This window comes from Cottoperca gobio, chromosome 15 (assembly GCF_900634415.1).
Source record: "Cottoperca gobio chromosome 15, fCotGob3.1, whole genome shotgun sequence".
In the NCBI taxonomy this organism is placed as follows: Eukaryota; Metazoa; Chordata; class Actinopteri; order Perciformes; family Bovichtidae; genus Cottoperca; species Cottoperca gobio.
The window spans coordinates 19,083,692-19,099,911 of NC_041369.1; the positions used below are offsets into that span (position 1 = coordinate 19,083,692).

The 16,220-nt window shown below is 45.7% G+C and overlaps 1 protein-coding gene across 1 annotated transcript in view; it reads right to left on the bottom strand.

The window, feature by feature from the left end:
• The window catches only part of lrpprc (leucine-rich pentatricopeptide repeat containing), a 46,798-nt gene that overhangs the window by 24,669 nt on the left and 5,909 nt on the right, over positions 1-16,220 (bottom strand). The window contains exons 12-23 of the mRNA XM_029449967.1: positions 10,756-10,874; positions 10,462-10,552; positions 9,677-9,746; positions 7,773-7,800; positions 7,503-7,560; positions 6,613-6,719; positions 6,012-6,089; positions 5,831-5,887; positions 5,504-5,596; positions 5,278-5,408; positions 4,932-5,017; positions 1,261-1,465 (exon numbers count right to left, since the gene is read on the bottom strand). Coding sequence (XP_029305827.1) covers positions 1,261-1,465; positions 4,932-5,017; positions 5,278-5,408; positions 5,504-5,596; positions 5,831-5,887; positions 6,012-6,089; positions 6,613-6,719; positions 7,503-7,560; positions 7,773-7,800; positions 9,677-9,746; positions 10,462-10,552; positions 10,756-10,874 — 1,123 coding nt within the window. The remainder of the gene's footprint in view (positions 1-1,260; positions 1,466-4,931; positions 5,018-5,277; positions 5,409-5,503; positions 5,597-5,830; positions 5,888-6,011; positions 6,090-6,612; positions 6,720-7,502; positions 7,561-7,772; positions 7,801-9,676; positions 9,747-10,461; positions 10,553-10,755; positions 10,875-16,220) is intronic.

Here is a 16,220-nt window from a genome sequence, read left to right on the forward strand (position 1 = left end):
CGTGACGTGGACCGCAAACTAATGTTATCTGCATATCAGGTTCTACCTATTCCCACGCCTCAACAACCCGCCAGCTAAAACACACGCAGTTTGATCACTTGTGTTCATTAGTGTGTGTTCACTGCAGTATCATTTGGAGGAAGTACAACTGGCACTTGATTTGAGAACAGGGCTGCGGTAAACTGGTGTGTGTGCGTTTGTGTTTTGGCTGCTGTTGATGACCCAGGAGTAAATTAGCCCGCTAATCTCACAGAGGCAGTGATTAACGAGTGAATCTGGAAACTGTTGGTGCCAGAGACCAGACTTACAGCAAAACAAACAGCGGCAGGGGAGCGCCGGTGTGTGTGAGCACGTGTGTAGTGGTGGGCCCCTAACGGCGCACTGCGTGGCTGTGGTAAATCTAGCAATTAGTGCTCTGTACATAATTAACATGCTAATGAGTTGATCTACTTAAAAGCTGCTCTGACAAATAGAATACACACTGAATAACACACACACATACTGAATAGAGTTGAGGGGTGGGGCAATACCAGTGACCTCACAGCCAGCGTTTGGTAACGTGCTATTTACATATATTCACACACAACACACACACACACACACACACACGGGTGTTTCAGGAGATCAGGGGTGGGGGCTCAAGGGAGAGATTGCAGCTGGTGAATCCTCTCTAACAAACAAAACCTGGCTCTAACACCACACACACACACACACACACACACACACACACACACACACACGCACATAATGAGCAATTTCCACATCCTCTCTCTGTCTGAATCGCTGACCCAGAAAGTAACCTCAGCTATGATCATAGGGAGGGATGAGTGACTTATTGAGACACACATACATACACACACCTGCCAACTGGATTTGGCAGATGAAGACACAAATCTGAAAACAAAAGTGAGCTGGTTGGCTGGTTAGTGTAGAACTTCAGCCATAGAACTGAAACGCACCATAACACAAATTATTGTTACCTCAGCCAGAGACATTATATTTTCGGCTCGGCTCGTCTGTCTGTTTGTTTGTCAGCAGGAGTACGGAGAAATTACTGGCCCGAGTTTTTGTGAAACTTAGTGGAAGGGTTCAGCTTGGGCAGATACACACTTTATGTTTCACTTCCCAACTGGAAAAGTTCATGATCACCCAACACATGTTGTTAACAGCGTCCATGTTTTTCCACATTATGACTCGTGACAAGTGTTTTTTTTGTCTGCGTGTGTGTTTGTGGTTTGTAACGCAGCCCGTTTGTTTTACCTGTGGAGGTAGGCAGACACCAGGGGCGAGCAGAGTTTTGAGGAGGGCGCGGTCAGTCCTAGGGAGAAGATGGTTTCCTGCAGGCGTCGGACGGTGGCGACGCCCTTGGGCACGCTGTCGTTGAGCAAGTGAAAGATAGACATTACGCTTCCGCCGTCGACCACGATCTCCTTCTCTTTCATCTCCGTCAGGATGTCTACCGCTTCTGTGATGGAAGGAAAGAGAGATTATGCAGCGTGATGAAGGGGGAGAAGACGAGAGGTGGGCAGAGCTGGGAGAAAAGTAGGGTGTGTGTGGATATGATAAAAGGCCCCTTTAGCTAATTCCATGTGGGGAAAACAAACCCATATTAAAACAGCATTTTGTGCCCAGCAGGGATGCAAATCCAACCCCGTATAATGCCAACTCTGTGCTAATTGCTACTTGCGGTTTTCTAAACGAGACTACAATTACCGGACCCCTACAATGGAGGCCGGCATTTTGCAGTAGCCATGTGGAAAGCACTTGGGGGGCTAAATTATAGGTATGTGACGACAAGGGCTCGCCGTGGACCCAGTGAGACCTCAGTAAGCGGGCTGAGGGGTGGATCAGTTTGGTCAAGTCCAGCCGGTAATGGAGGGCTTTTTACCGGGCCACGCGCCCATCTGGCCAACAGTAGGGGCTAAATGGTGTAAAGGGAATGGTGTGTATGTGTGTGTATATGCGGTGTATCAGGGTAAGGCAATTAAGATGCGTTTACTGTCTATTTAGACAGCTGCTAATGGGCTGACAGCGATACAGCCGCTCTCCATCACAGATACTAATCTATACAGCATGACCAAGAGGAGGGGAGGAGATGGAGAGATGCAGGGACACAGAATATATTTGAATAATGTGTAGCAAGCGAGTCCTCCAACTGCAAGGCAATATTGGGCACCTTGCTTAAAATGCACTCAACAAAAATGTCCTTACATTGGTGAAAGACTGCAGCGAACAGACACGGACAAGCAGCTGAAGTTAAAGTGGACAAAGGAAGCTGGTCACGGGGACACGTTTGGTTTGCTGGATGAGGGTTTGATCACACGGTTTCTTTCCACTGGTGTGATGACGTATTGTAATATGCAGTTCTGCAGTACACACACAAAGTAGCTCCTTCTCCCCTTCTCCTCTCCTATGATGTCATTTAGCTGATCACTGTATTATTGGCTTTCCAGGATGCAGCTACTTCAAAAGAAAGACTTTTACAGTCAAGGCCCAGAGTGTCTGCTGGAGTTGGTCAGACCCTTAAGGGAAGTTAAACTCCGTGTAACTTACAGGAATGACCAGCTGGCTCATCGTCTCTGCCACCGAGGACGTTGAGAAGTCTCACAACTTTTATGAGGCCAGGAATCGAGACGAGACGTCGGATGTTCTTTCAGCCACTGACAAACTAAAGTGGATAATAAAAGTGTCTCTAGTAACTTCTAAACAAAAGCACAAAATGAAATTCAATCCGCTCACCGACGGTGGAATCAACATTAAACAATTGCCCTGTAATGACCCGACGTCAAGTTTGTACCGTTCATCAGCTCATGTGCAACTTATTCTCACGAGCGGACGCTCTGCATCTCTCTCTATGTTCCCTTCCTCCTATCCATACCTCTCTCCATCGCCCTGACAGACCGCTAATCACTGAGACCAATGGCTTGGAGATGATCTGCCCAAATGGAGCTACACTAGCCAACATCCCTCCGTCTTACATCCAACCCCCCCCCCCTTTAGTTCCCCCTCCATCTCTCCCTTTATCCCTCCGTTTAGCCAGTATGCATATCCATCAGCTCAGCCGAGCATCGTGGCCAGCAAAGCGAGCCAGACCAAACACACACACACACACGCATCACGAGATGGGGAGGCAGAGACAGGCCAGGTAAACAAACATCACACAGCCCAATGGTTCATCTAATGTTGGATGACTTGACTGCTAGTGGCGCGCACACACACACACACACACACACACACACACACACACACACACGCACACGCACGTCCAGGACCACATAAAGCCAGAACAAGTTGTGTTTACCAAAGTGGTAGGATGGACAGATGGAGGCAGAGGGGCAATGGTAGGTCAAAGAGAAGCGTGGTGATAGAGGAGAGGAGTATTTAAAAAACAAATGGAGGGAGAGAAGCGAAGGGAGAAAGAAGTAAAGGGGGTGTACGAGCCGATGTTGATGGCAGGTTCACTGGGTCGCAGGATCGATGGATTAAAAAGGATGCACTCACTATGGTATGGGATATACAAAAAGGTCATCTAATAATATGCCGTTTGTGTCGAGATGTAGAGATCAGCAATTAGCATCTCACACGTCCACGTGATGATTTTGAGGGGAATCTTTTTATGATGTTCTGTTTTGTACCGTTTCTGTCGTTGGATGATAACGGTGAGCGTGATGCTTAAGATAAATTCAACATATTTTGTGAGAATGACAGAAGAAAAAAAGCAACAAAGAGATGGAAGGTAAGACAGATGGACGTATGGACAGATGTAAAGATTAAAAAGGACCCTGAGGGACATGAGGGGTCAACAGCAGATGTTGGACAAATGGTGGAAGGAAGGCAACATATGGATAAAGTCAAAAGGGATAAAACGTGAGATGAAGCCAAAGTTGCCTGGCGAGCTGAGATGGGAGGATTTGAACCAAGGGCAAAAACAACAAAGCCATTAAAAGAGGGTTAGAAATAAAGCAAGATGCCAGGAGACATGATCTTCAGCTGGGCCTGGTGTGTGCTGGGAGCCAGGCGAACCAGCGTCTGGCTGGGGACAGGCTAACATCAAGATTAGCCATGTGTGCTAATGTGGCTGACAAGCGTCCCCTCCATATGCACACTCTGGCTAATGGCAAATGCGTTAGCGCTGCCTATACACACCCAGACACACACACATACGGACACACCAACCGGCACGGCCACCAAATGCCTTTTGCTTGAATTCACATGCAAATTTGTGTGTCGCTGTGTGTGTGCGTGTGTGTGTGAGGCTGTATGTGTGAAATGCTCAAGCACTTCGGCGGATGTGATCTGCCATTAGCATCAAGGCGGATTTCAATAATTCTGGAAAAATACACAGTCCTGTAATTTTCCCCCTCTCTCATTTCTCACTGACGCGGATGTGTGCGAGGGGAGGGAGAATGACATGCTTCGAGACAGAGCGGGGGAGAAAGGGTCAGATAGAGAGACGGAGAGGAGAGGGAAGGCGAGGACAGACAAGGGAAACATTTTGCCTGTCATTGTGTGCAAAAAGCAGAGCGGCAAAACTGATGGTAATTGGGTCTTCGATGGGCTGAAGGAAACCCACCGTAGCATTCTGAAAATGGCTGGCTAATGTGGTTTGAGGAAGGAAGACAGACAGATTGTGACAGAGTTGATCTCACACACACTCACACACACACACACACACACGATTTACTTTGATCCAGCTTACTGTCAAAGAAAAGTAGTGAGGAACTAAGTGCTGGTGTCAGTTAGTCAATTAACACAAAATAAAGAACAATTGTGGAGAATCAATCGTTTTTAAAACCTTCAAGCTAAAATGCGATTGAAGATCTTTTTGGTTTTGGACGAGACACACGCTGTTCGGAGAAGTACCTTGGCTCTGAGAAGGTGTGCATGTGTTGGGAGGCTGAATAACTAGTCGCATCCCTGGAGGAACTCACCGTCCACTCTGTCGTTATAGGTGAGGGTCTTGACCAGTGCGATATATTTTCTGGAGTCCAGCATTGCTGATGGGTCCATACGGCTCCTAAAGAAAGAGACGGCGAGAGACAGATTAATGTAATTCACTTACACTAATGTACGCGCTCCTGTTAGACTTCAGTGTAATGAAGTGGAGAGTGAAGAGAAGGAAACAAGGCAGGAAGGGAGAGTTTCCTGCGTTTCAGCCAGTCAAGAGAGGGGCCGGACCGTGCATTAATGTCTCCCCTAGTACCACTCCAGTTAAACTTTAATGGCCTACTACCGGTCGCAGCGCTACCTTGTGTGTTCGTATCCTGCTTCACTCACATTTCCTTCTTCAGGTTGAGCGCCTCCTCCGCATCGTTGTTGCGACAGCACAGGCTGATGAGGATGGCGTAGCAGCTGGGTGTCATCTCCTTCTCGTGCTGCAGCTTCAGCTCAAGGGTGCGCGCCAAGCTCTGACCAGACGAGAAAACTCTCAATAAGAACTCGGGACTAAAACTCACCGACAAGAAGCAGGAAGACAAAAGGAGGCATTCCAAACATATCCTACCTCTTTGTTATCGGGAGTCCTCATGGCTTTTTTGAGAGTGACGATAAATGGCGTGTCCTCTGCATTGACATTGGTCTGCCTATTCTCAGCTCCCTGATGGAGACAGAAGCGTTAAAAACACATGTACATGAACAAATGCATTCACAACCTCACGTGTACACGAACAACAAAATGCGTGTCATCGCCAGAAAGGAGTTCTGTTTCAAGTCTTAAATAAATATTCTGACAAAATGACACGCATCGTGTGCTCTATCCATTCTTTTGTTATTTAATTGTGTTGAGTCTCATCGTGTTTTGAACATTTCAAATGCATGTTTCTCTACTTACAGTGCCATTGATGGAAAGAGAGGCCTGTTCCTGGAGGTCCACCAAAGCAAGAACATGCTGACACACACACACACACACACACAGTTAACTTGAGTTTGTACTGATGCTTTTCTCAAGTGAATCTTAAAGTTCTACGATGAAAGTAAGAAATGCTGAACTAATCTCTGATGAGGCTCGGTACCTTGATGAGCTGTGGGACTTTGTAGGACTCCAGAAGGTTCCTCATGCCTCTGTAGATGTTGATAGAAATGGTGATGTTCTACGGAGAAACAAGAGGGATAAAAGCATCAAACAAAGGATCAGCCCTTCCTGGACAACAGGTTCATTGAGTGTCTATAAACTCCACCGTGTCCCCAGTCATATGACAGATAACACTTTACGTGAGGATGATTTCTGCAGGTCAAACATCTCCTGAGCTCAAATGTTTTTCTGACTTTTCAGTGACCAGGAAACCATTTTACTGAACTCCAAACGGCCATTTAAGACGTGAACTTTAACCAGAAATGTAAAACATGATTTAATCTTCCACAACATGTCTGGATGTCCAAACTCAAACCATCACTCTTCAGAAATGGAGCGTGTGTGTGTGTGTGTGTGTGTGTGTATATCGTGAATAATCCAAGTCTGATTACACACTGCAAATCATCTCAGATCAGAGTGTGTAAGCTCCTTTAAAGTGGGAAGGTTATGAATGAACTGGATATATAGGATATTAGTGTATGTGTTTGTTTTCAGTAAACTCCCATCATCGTGTGTGTGTGTGTGTGTGTGTGTGTGTGTACCTTAGCATGTAGTTCATTGAAGTATGTCCGCAGCTTGTCTTCCTGTTTCTGCACCTCCTCCTCTGACATTTGGTTGATCAGATTGTACAAGAAGTAGGAGACCGTTTCTAGAGACGATGGAAATGCACACACACACACACTGAGCCGTTGTCTTGGGAATACATTTCATTTGCCACCTTGTCCGTCACTGCAACCATTTGTGCATTTATACAATTTTTCTGTAACCTCTGCAGAGTGTGTGTTTGTGTTTCTTTTCTGCTGACACAGGCTGCTATTGGGCTGCAGTGTGAGTGAATGTGCAATGGCTGGCAGTGACAGCTTCCCACTACTTCAACTCACACACACACACACACACACACACACACACACACACACGGTCTAATGGGATGTGACATGGATAACAGTCTCCATCGCTCCCACCAGCACAAACACCAGTTTCAGAGCTGGGGACTCTCTGTGACACACACACTTACACGGAGTGACATTAACGCTCCAAACACACACACACACACACTGCCAGACGGGGGACGCTGCTCAGCATTCACACACACTTTTAACTACTCAGCACTGTGTCAGCAGCCAGGCTCCATTTCCTCAGATGGAGAGAGCATGTCTTTCAGTCTCACACACACACACACACACTTCATGACGAGAAGCCGGCCGGTCAGCAGTATTTGTGCTACTGAGACTGAACATAAACACACTGTTTTTTTTTGTCATCAGAATTATAGTTGGAAGCTGACTGAGACAGAGACTACAGTCTGAAAATTTGTATACCGATACGTGATAGATGATACACACAAAAAGGCGACACCACACACACACACACACACACACACACACACACACACACACACACACACGAACAGTGTGTAGAAACGTTTCCTTACCAGAAGTCTTGGATTCCTTTTTGGAGAAGCGCTCGTCATTGTACAGGAGCTCAGTAATCTGGGAACATGTTAAAGATTTTACTTTTAAGATTTATTTATACATTCAGACATCTAATACCTTAAATACTAAACAGTTAAGTTTGAACTTTAATGATTGTCTGTTTTTAGAAGGAGTCATCTTTTTCTGTAGATGTCGGCACTTTTTCAACTACTTAACAAGTATTTTGTTGGTCCAGTAAATGATTCTCCACAGACACATTCACTTCTTACCTTCACCATGTTCTCCATATCAGAAGACCTGCAGGGGGCAGTAGAGGACAAGACATAAGCACTCGGTCGACACGCACCGCCAGCGGGGTCAGCAAGACTCCAACGTGTCAGAGTTAATGTGCAATTTGCTCATAAGTGAGAGTACGTTTTGCTTTTAGGACACAAAACATAAAAGGAAAATACATCTCTTAAAAGAAGCCCCCCACACACACACACACACACACACACACACACACACACGCACACGCACACACACTCCAACATGGATTTATTCTCCCTTTCTCTACAGTTATTCAAGACTTACCAACTCTGCTCGACTCTGTTCCCCATAAATGATCATTCTAAAGTTGGCGAATAACAATATTACGAAGTGTCTTTAAACTAAACTCTCTTTACTATCGACTGCTTGTACTGTCGGTGAACTATGGGTTGAAAATTGAATCTGTCGTTGCCTTTATTTCAATGTTATAACATTAAAACATTAAAAATATACATTTTGAATATAAATACACCTCATAAATATTTGAGAGAATTAAGTTTAGATCATTTATTGTCTGACAGCAAATAGGATTTGATTCAAATATACCAATAATACTGACATGTGTCATGTTGCCATAGCTGCTGAATTGACAGTGTAATAAAATACAATACGGCAAGAAATCTTTGTGTTTGACACCCTCAATCCCCCAGTACAAGAGAGGGAAGACAGCAGTACAAAAGCCTGGGAAACCACAAAAGACACACACACACACACACACACACACGTGCGCACGTTAAATGATGACAGTGTGTGACATTTCCGGCGTTGTCAGCTAGTTGGGGGAGATGAGAGATGAGAGGAGCAGAGAGAAGAAGAGGTCTTTAATGATTAAATTATCCCCTGACCTTGTCTTTGACAGGGGCAGGTCCCGCATTGCAATGACACGGTGCTCACAGCCACAGCCACACACACACACACACACACACACACACACACCCCAAGTGACAAGCCCAATTATGACCCTGTCAGGGAACTTAACAGTCAGAGTAGTGTGTAGGTGTGTGTGTGTGTTAATGTATGAGTGCATAGCAAATGCAGGAGAGGGAGCGGATTTAGACACAAAATAAGACGGACAAACATTTTGTGGATACACTGATTTTAAATATTTTTTGCCAGTCTTTACACAGAACAATAGGTAGGCAGGTAATCTACATTTATTTGTGGTTTTGAAATAAAATAAAACTATATTGCTACAATCGTGCGTCTGCTATTATTACACCTGCGTTCCTTGCAACACATAACCTTTACTTTATCTATTACGTTACATTAAATCATCAACATCCGCAGAGTTAACCAACACATCATCTACAACAAAGAATGCACTTGGCTGAATGGAGAGTTCAAAGCTACGCTCAGCTCAGCGGATTTGTGGCTTTCTAGTGGAGGAAATAACTTTGGTCCCTGCAGACAAGTCGGCGCTTTTCTCTTTGACTCACCTCCAGCCTCACTCAGGGGCCGGAGTGTTTCTGTGTGGGTGTGTAGTGCTAAACTGTAAATATTCATAAACACCCCTTCAACAAAAGCCCGCGGGTCAGACCCCGGTCCCAAGGCTAACTGTGTGTGTCTGAGAGAGAGTCAGAGTATGGGGGTCTGTGTATACGGGGCAGTGGTGGGCATCTGCTAATTTACATATCTCCCACGGTGCTTTGGGGCGAGAGCTGACTGGCTCCATATGCATGAGGCAGCCGCCGCGTGGACTCACACACACACACACACACACACACACACACACACACACACACACTAGTGCTACAGGCCTCCCTAAAACGCCTGTCAGGAGTTATGATGCAAATTATGAAGAAATATGGACTCTGAAATGACGGAGAACACATTAAGACATAAATAGACGGGCTAATTGACTCACCTTATGAAGCCCAGGATGAGGCTGCTGCGGAAAACACTGAGATCCAACGTGGGGCAGGAGGTGTCCGACACTGGAAAACAGAGAGGAGACGGAGTGAAAGAAGGGAAAGAAAGACAAAAGGCAGCAACAGCTTGTTTCCGTGAGAATTGATTTGCGTGGTTTAGGTGTTATTGTATGTGGAACATTACAGAGCAACAGAAATCTGAGCTACAAGACACAAATCATTGAACTCGTCTTGTGCACATTAAGTCGTTACATCATCTGTGGGAGCTGCTGAGTATAAACACCAATAAATAGGATTATCAGGGCTTGTTATTGAATATTCCATTATGTATGTTTATTATCCATAAACTGTCTTCATATGGGGGAGAGGAAATCCATTGGTGACAGTGAAATACATAAAGAGGAAACAGAACGATGTATGTAAAAACCAGGGGTCGACGTTTGAGAAGGAAACGAGATGAAAGACAGAAAAACAGGAAGAGTCGTCCATAATTTAACAGACTTCTCTATCGCGTCCCTCTGCCGGTTGAGGCGCCTCTCGTTCTTTACATATTTACATAGACTAATCTCTTAAAAGGCATTATGAGCACAGAGGTGGGCAAATGTATGAGTGTGTGTATTCATGTGTGTGTTTTAACGCTGGTCCAATTAGCCCGCAGGCGAAGCTGCGGTTTTTATGATGATGGGTGCTCAAGATGCAGTAGCTGTGTGTGTGTGTGTGTGTGTGTGTGTGTGTGTGTGTGTGTGTGTGTGTGTGTGTGTGTGTGTGTGTGTATACTTACACATGGTGTATAGTTCGGCCAGGTTGCCAGCAGCCAGCGAGCGAGCCTCGAAGGAGACGAACATCCTTGACTCCAAAGACACGCCCGCATCCTGAACAGAGAAGAATCAACTACATGTCAGCTAAAACTTTCTCTCTCTCTCTCACACACACACACACACACACACACACACACACACACACACACACACACACACACACACACACACACACACACACACACACACACACACACACACACACACACACACACACACACACACACACACACACACACACACACACACACACACACCTTGAGGGCCTCTCGAGCTGCGTCCATGTCGGGGAAGGCGGGGAGGACGTAGTTGGACAAAGTCTCGGTATCTGGGAAGACCTTAAGACTCTGCATTGCCTTCATCACCTCAACCACACCTACGAGAGACACACACACACACACACACTGAGTAATTAACTTTTTGTCCTGAAAGCACAAGTAGTAGTTGTTGTATAGTGACAGAGGCACTGATGAATATTAATGAAATTCCTGCCAACTGTCAAAATAAGAACAAAAAAAGGGGATGAGATCCAGGCTGATATTAACGGTTCTTTTGTTTCCGGTTCAGTTTGTTTGTCAGCAGGGGGTTTGTAAGGGGACATTACTGAACCAATTTACATGAAACTTGGTGGTATGGTGAAGCATTGGCCAATAACCCATTACATTGTGGAGCGGATCCAAATCACGGGACGGAAACACAAACTATTGTTGCTACAGTTTGGGCCGTTTGAATTTTAAAAAAATGGCATGATGCACACACTTCTCTCCACTCTCTGTCATGTACAGGCCTGGAGCTGTGTAGGCGCTTCTTAAACATGGTCTAAGAAATGAGCTGGCACATACTTTCCCTCAACCCTTCAGTTAAATCACCGACACATAAACCCTCCATTGACAAAATGCTAATGGCCGCTCCACCTTGGACTGGAGCATTTGTGTACAAAAACACGCACTCGCCTTGAAGTGGACTCTTGCACCATCACCCTGCACTCCAGCAGAGCCCCGAGGTCCTGCCCCAGGGAAGGAGGCCAAAACAGCCACATGCATATGGAACAGCCTCACATGCGCACTCAAAATGCCCGCAAGTGTCTGCGTGTGCACATGTGGAGGAAGCACTGCAGCACTTTGCATATGACTGGGAGCATGCCCATAAAGGACCTGGGCCTGAATGAAGGCTTCTTCGGGTCCCCATGTGTGTGTGTTCATTCTCAGAGTGTGTTGCTATGCGGTTTTAGGTGCATATATATGCTGTATATGACCACATCGAGTGTACCAATACACCTTGTTCCCATGCGGACTTCATGCAAACTACCCTAAAGTGCTTCCTGGAGTTGACACACCTCAAGATGCTGTGTGTGTGTATTTACTCTCCACTCTGAAACACACACACACACACACACACACACACACACACATATATATATATATACACAGCTCTGTGTTTCTGCATCCTCTTGGGATGTATGCGTTCACCTGGCAGTCTCTCTCTTTAGCTGAATAAAAGATGAGCTCCAGGCTTTTATATGCCATTAAACCCTGCAGCTGGGGCTGCATTATGCCAGGTAAGACTACCTGAACCACTCCATCCATCCATCCAGCCTTTCCCTCCATCCATATCACTCATTCATCTGCCCTCTCACTATCCATCTACTCTGCTTTCAAGAAAAAGCAAACAGGCGATCGTCCCCTTTCTTCTCAATGGAGGATCCATCCGTTCTGCAGTGCACCCGTCCATTCTTAACCCCTAATCGCTTTCATCCCGGCCTTTTTATGAAAGAAGAGAGGGAGCTCCTGCTTTCCTCCTGAATAATCCATAATCAATTTCACGGTGAGCCAGACAGACGGAAAACAAGTGAATGGAGAGCTGGAGGTATAAATGCATACGCCGGCCTTCTCTCTCTCTCTCTCTCTCTCTCGCTCACTTTCCGGCTTCTGCACGTGAGCTTTCATGATCATCAGCACTTTTCTGTTGTACAGCAGGCATGTTTGTGTCAAGTCAAGTCTGTGACCAAGAGCTTCTAAACCTTTGAATCAGAAGCTGCGTTCGCTCAGTTTTCACTCCCATTATTTACAGGCTTACAACAAAGTCACTGTGTGTCTTAGCTACGCAGCATTAAGTCAGGACACTAAAACAAAAAAAGCAATCAGTTTGGCCAGTGAGTGGCACTCTTCACTCTCTACAACAACACTCAACTCACCATTAAACCTTTTTTAAATATCTGAACCAAAAAACTAAATGTAAAACCAACTTTGTGGTTTATAATAACCATCTTTATTTCCCACTGGTTGCCAGGACTCCAAAGAGGAAGGACTGCAGCTGAACGGATTTCAATTATGTCTTTGTGGTCTTAATGGACTTATTTATGACAGACAGGAGAAAGGGAGATTTGACAGAAATTGCTTCAATCTGGTTAATTATTATTATTATTATTATTATTATTATTATTATTATTATTATTATTATTATTATTATTATTATATAAAACCACCTCAGCTTCTTTCCAAGACTGCTATGTGAAGGTAACGTGACACTGTCCGTCCTGCACAAAGCATCCATACTCCATCTGTATGAACTCAAAATAAGGTGTGATAGTGTCATTCATGTTCTCCCTTTAGGTCTTTCACTTTTCTCTCCATAATCCTCATATGTGCGTAACCCATTGTGCCTCCCCCCCCCTTGTCTGTACAATTTAAATAAAAGATTCGGCACAGAGTAGAGGCCTCTCCAGGTTGGTCAGCATAAAGCTTGACATACCATCCGGGCAAGAAGTATCAAAGTAGTGAGTTAAGCATGGCGGTGGTCACAAGATATCATCATCAGATTCATGTCTTCAGGTTAACTGTCACACACGAGAAGTGAGGAAGGAGAAAAGAGAGGAAAAGAGGAGTGAAGTGAACCGGTCGCTGTCATCTCCTCCCGTCCTTGGACATGAGTACCTGTCACTTCTCCTTTTCTTTCTCCTCCAACACCATCTGTCTCGCCATCTCTCCGCGTCTAAGGTAGACTGTGTCTGCTGCGAGGCATTAACGGGTTGTTTGAAAACGGAGAGAGACAATAAAAGAGGAGAGTGAACATTTCCATCTTATGAAGCTGCAATTTCAACCTTTTTTTAATTAAGGTGGTGCTCGACTCTCACCCCACCATTTAACTCAGCGGAGGCTCGAATAGAGTTCATGGAGGTCTGCATTACAGACTGCCGTGCCTCTTCAGCCCACTCTACTTCACAGATACAGGTGCACTGAAGAAAGAGTTGAAGACGAGGTCACACTCCCCACAGGTGTGCGTGGGGAGAGGGCAGCCAGGAAGGAAAGCAGACTCAACAACGGAGACTTTACATCTCTCACAATACCAAAAACACACAAGGCCAGAAACAGCCCCTTCCTCTGCACTTCCCTCTCCCTCCCTCCTTTTCTTGCTCTTGCCATGTCAGAAGTGATAAGAGCGCGCTGCGTCGCAAGGACTGACAAGCGGTGACTAGCTGGCGGCAGGTGGGAAGTATGGCCCAGCATATGCTTCCACTAAACCCGCCAAATCTACACCTCATCAAAATGCAAAGGGATTTTCTTCCCTTCCACCCAATCCCTCCCCCGCTGCTCTCCTGCGATTCTCTGGCTCTGGCCCCTCTGCCCGCTAGTGACACCTGTGGACAAAAAGTGACACGGCGCTTAATATTTCATGGGCCGTGCACAGTGGGGCGCGTAATCCAAAGTGAATTCCCTCAGAGCGCTTGCATTTACATGAAATCAAGTCACTCCTCATCAGTCACATCACCTGCACTGCGCCCCAAAAGACCCCCCCCCTCCCTCCCTCCCTCCCTCCCTAAAAAATGTGGACACACACAAACCTCCTGCAGCCAATGAGAGCGAGCACGCGGAAGAGAGGGAGAAAAAAGAGAAAGATAGGGTGCATCATTGATGAGGGTTAAGGGTAACACCATCGGAAACGAGCGAGTGCGTTAGAGAAAGAGAAGTTCCTCCACTTTCCTTCCCGTCCGTCAGTCCTTCTTTCCGCACTGTGATGACTAAATGGATGCAGTCTGATGTGTGTGGCTTTGAGAGTTTAAGTAAGAGTACGTGTCTACGTGTGTGTGTGTGTGTGTGTGGTTGTGCATGTTTAAACTCATGTCTAGTCCTCTTCCTCATGCTGCCAAGCAGGCGCTGAGGCATCTCACCATTCAAACTGAGAATCTGTCTGGACCGCACACAGAAGCCAATCTGCACCGTCGCCACGCTGGACGAACCAGTTTCTCCTCCCTGCCAGCTCAAATGCTGTCAATTAGCTGACAGGGGAAAAGTACATCATTTATTAATTGCTCTAAAAAACCCCAAAGAGAGAGCCAGAGCTCAGCATAAATAAAGCACTTAAAAGTCAAGCCGCTGCTGAACACATTTGACAGGGTACATTCATAATGAGTTGTGCATTCTGACAAGTCTTCTAATGCCGTCTATCTGTCACTGAGACGATTTCTCCCACAAGCTCATTGCTGACAAAAACAAGGGAAAGGAAATAACCATTTCCTTCAGCAGAGACAGTAATTGGGGACATTCCACTAAACTGCACGTCAGCGTTCACTCACGTTCATAGAGTCCGCTACCGTACCGTACGTAACATGTGGACCGCAGCGGCCGAGGATCGAGCTGGGGCTCCGTAGAAAAGCAACTGGCCAACATGTATGTGAACCGTCTCCACCGATCACTATCTGATTTCTTAAAACTTGTTTTTTTGCAAAATGATAACAAATACACTCCTCGTTATTTCATCTTGTAATACGAGACATCTTTACAGAAACAAAATAAATGAGTTTGGTTTGAAAAAGGATTTGAGGACAGCCACTGGAGCAAAATGACCTCTGACCTCTCAGCCTCAGGGCTGTGTGTGCATCCGTGCATGTGTGTTTGCATGTGCTTCAGGCTACCGAGCCCTCCAATGTCCCCGACAAGGAACCTTAGGTGCCCCGTGCCACGGGGTCAAGGTCAGATCAACCGCCCTAACACACTCTGCACCACTTTCGTCTGCCAGCAGCTTCTGCACAGTTGATACTATGTGAGCTATAACGTGGTCAGTTTCTGCAGGAAACTTCATGATACCAAGTTTACAGTTAGAAATGTCATGTTTTCTAACATGATGGAGACTTAATGGTCAATAATTTAATATTATCTTAACTGTAAACTATGACATGTTTAAACCTTTAGAATTTCACTCAGTAATAAATAAGAAATCCTCTAGCCATTCAACCAGGAGGTCACCAACTGGAGATCAGGGATAAAGATTATGACATTGGCGTTTGAACGCACTTTCTGAAAGTCAAAGTGTCTTTTTGGCTCATCTGTCCAAAGTGGCTGACATGGGGAGTTCTAAACTTTGCGATCTATTCCTAGAGCTCTCCAGAGAGTCCTGCATGTGTGTGTTTCTAGGTGTGTATGCATGTGTTGTTTCATCTCTTCCTGCTCTCACGCAGGGATCAGACCTCTTTGCCCTTGACTGGCCCAGCCCAGCGAAATCTGTCCCAGCTGGACCACTCTGTGGGGCATTAATATTTGAGGGAAACACTCCTTTAAAAAGCTCTTTCTGGTACAGAGGACTGAGGCAGCCGTAATCCCCTCTACCTCACAAAAATAACACACACGCTCATAAACTGTGAATATCATGCTCACCAAAAAAAACAACAACACCGCGCTCCATTTCAGATAGGACGGACAAACAGCTGGTGGGCACTTTCTTCTTC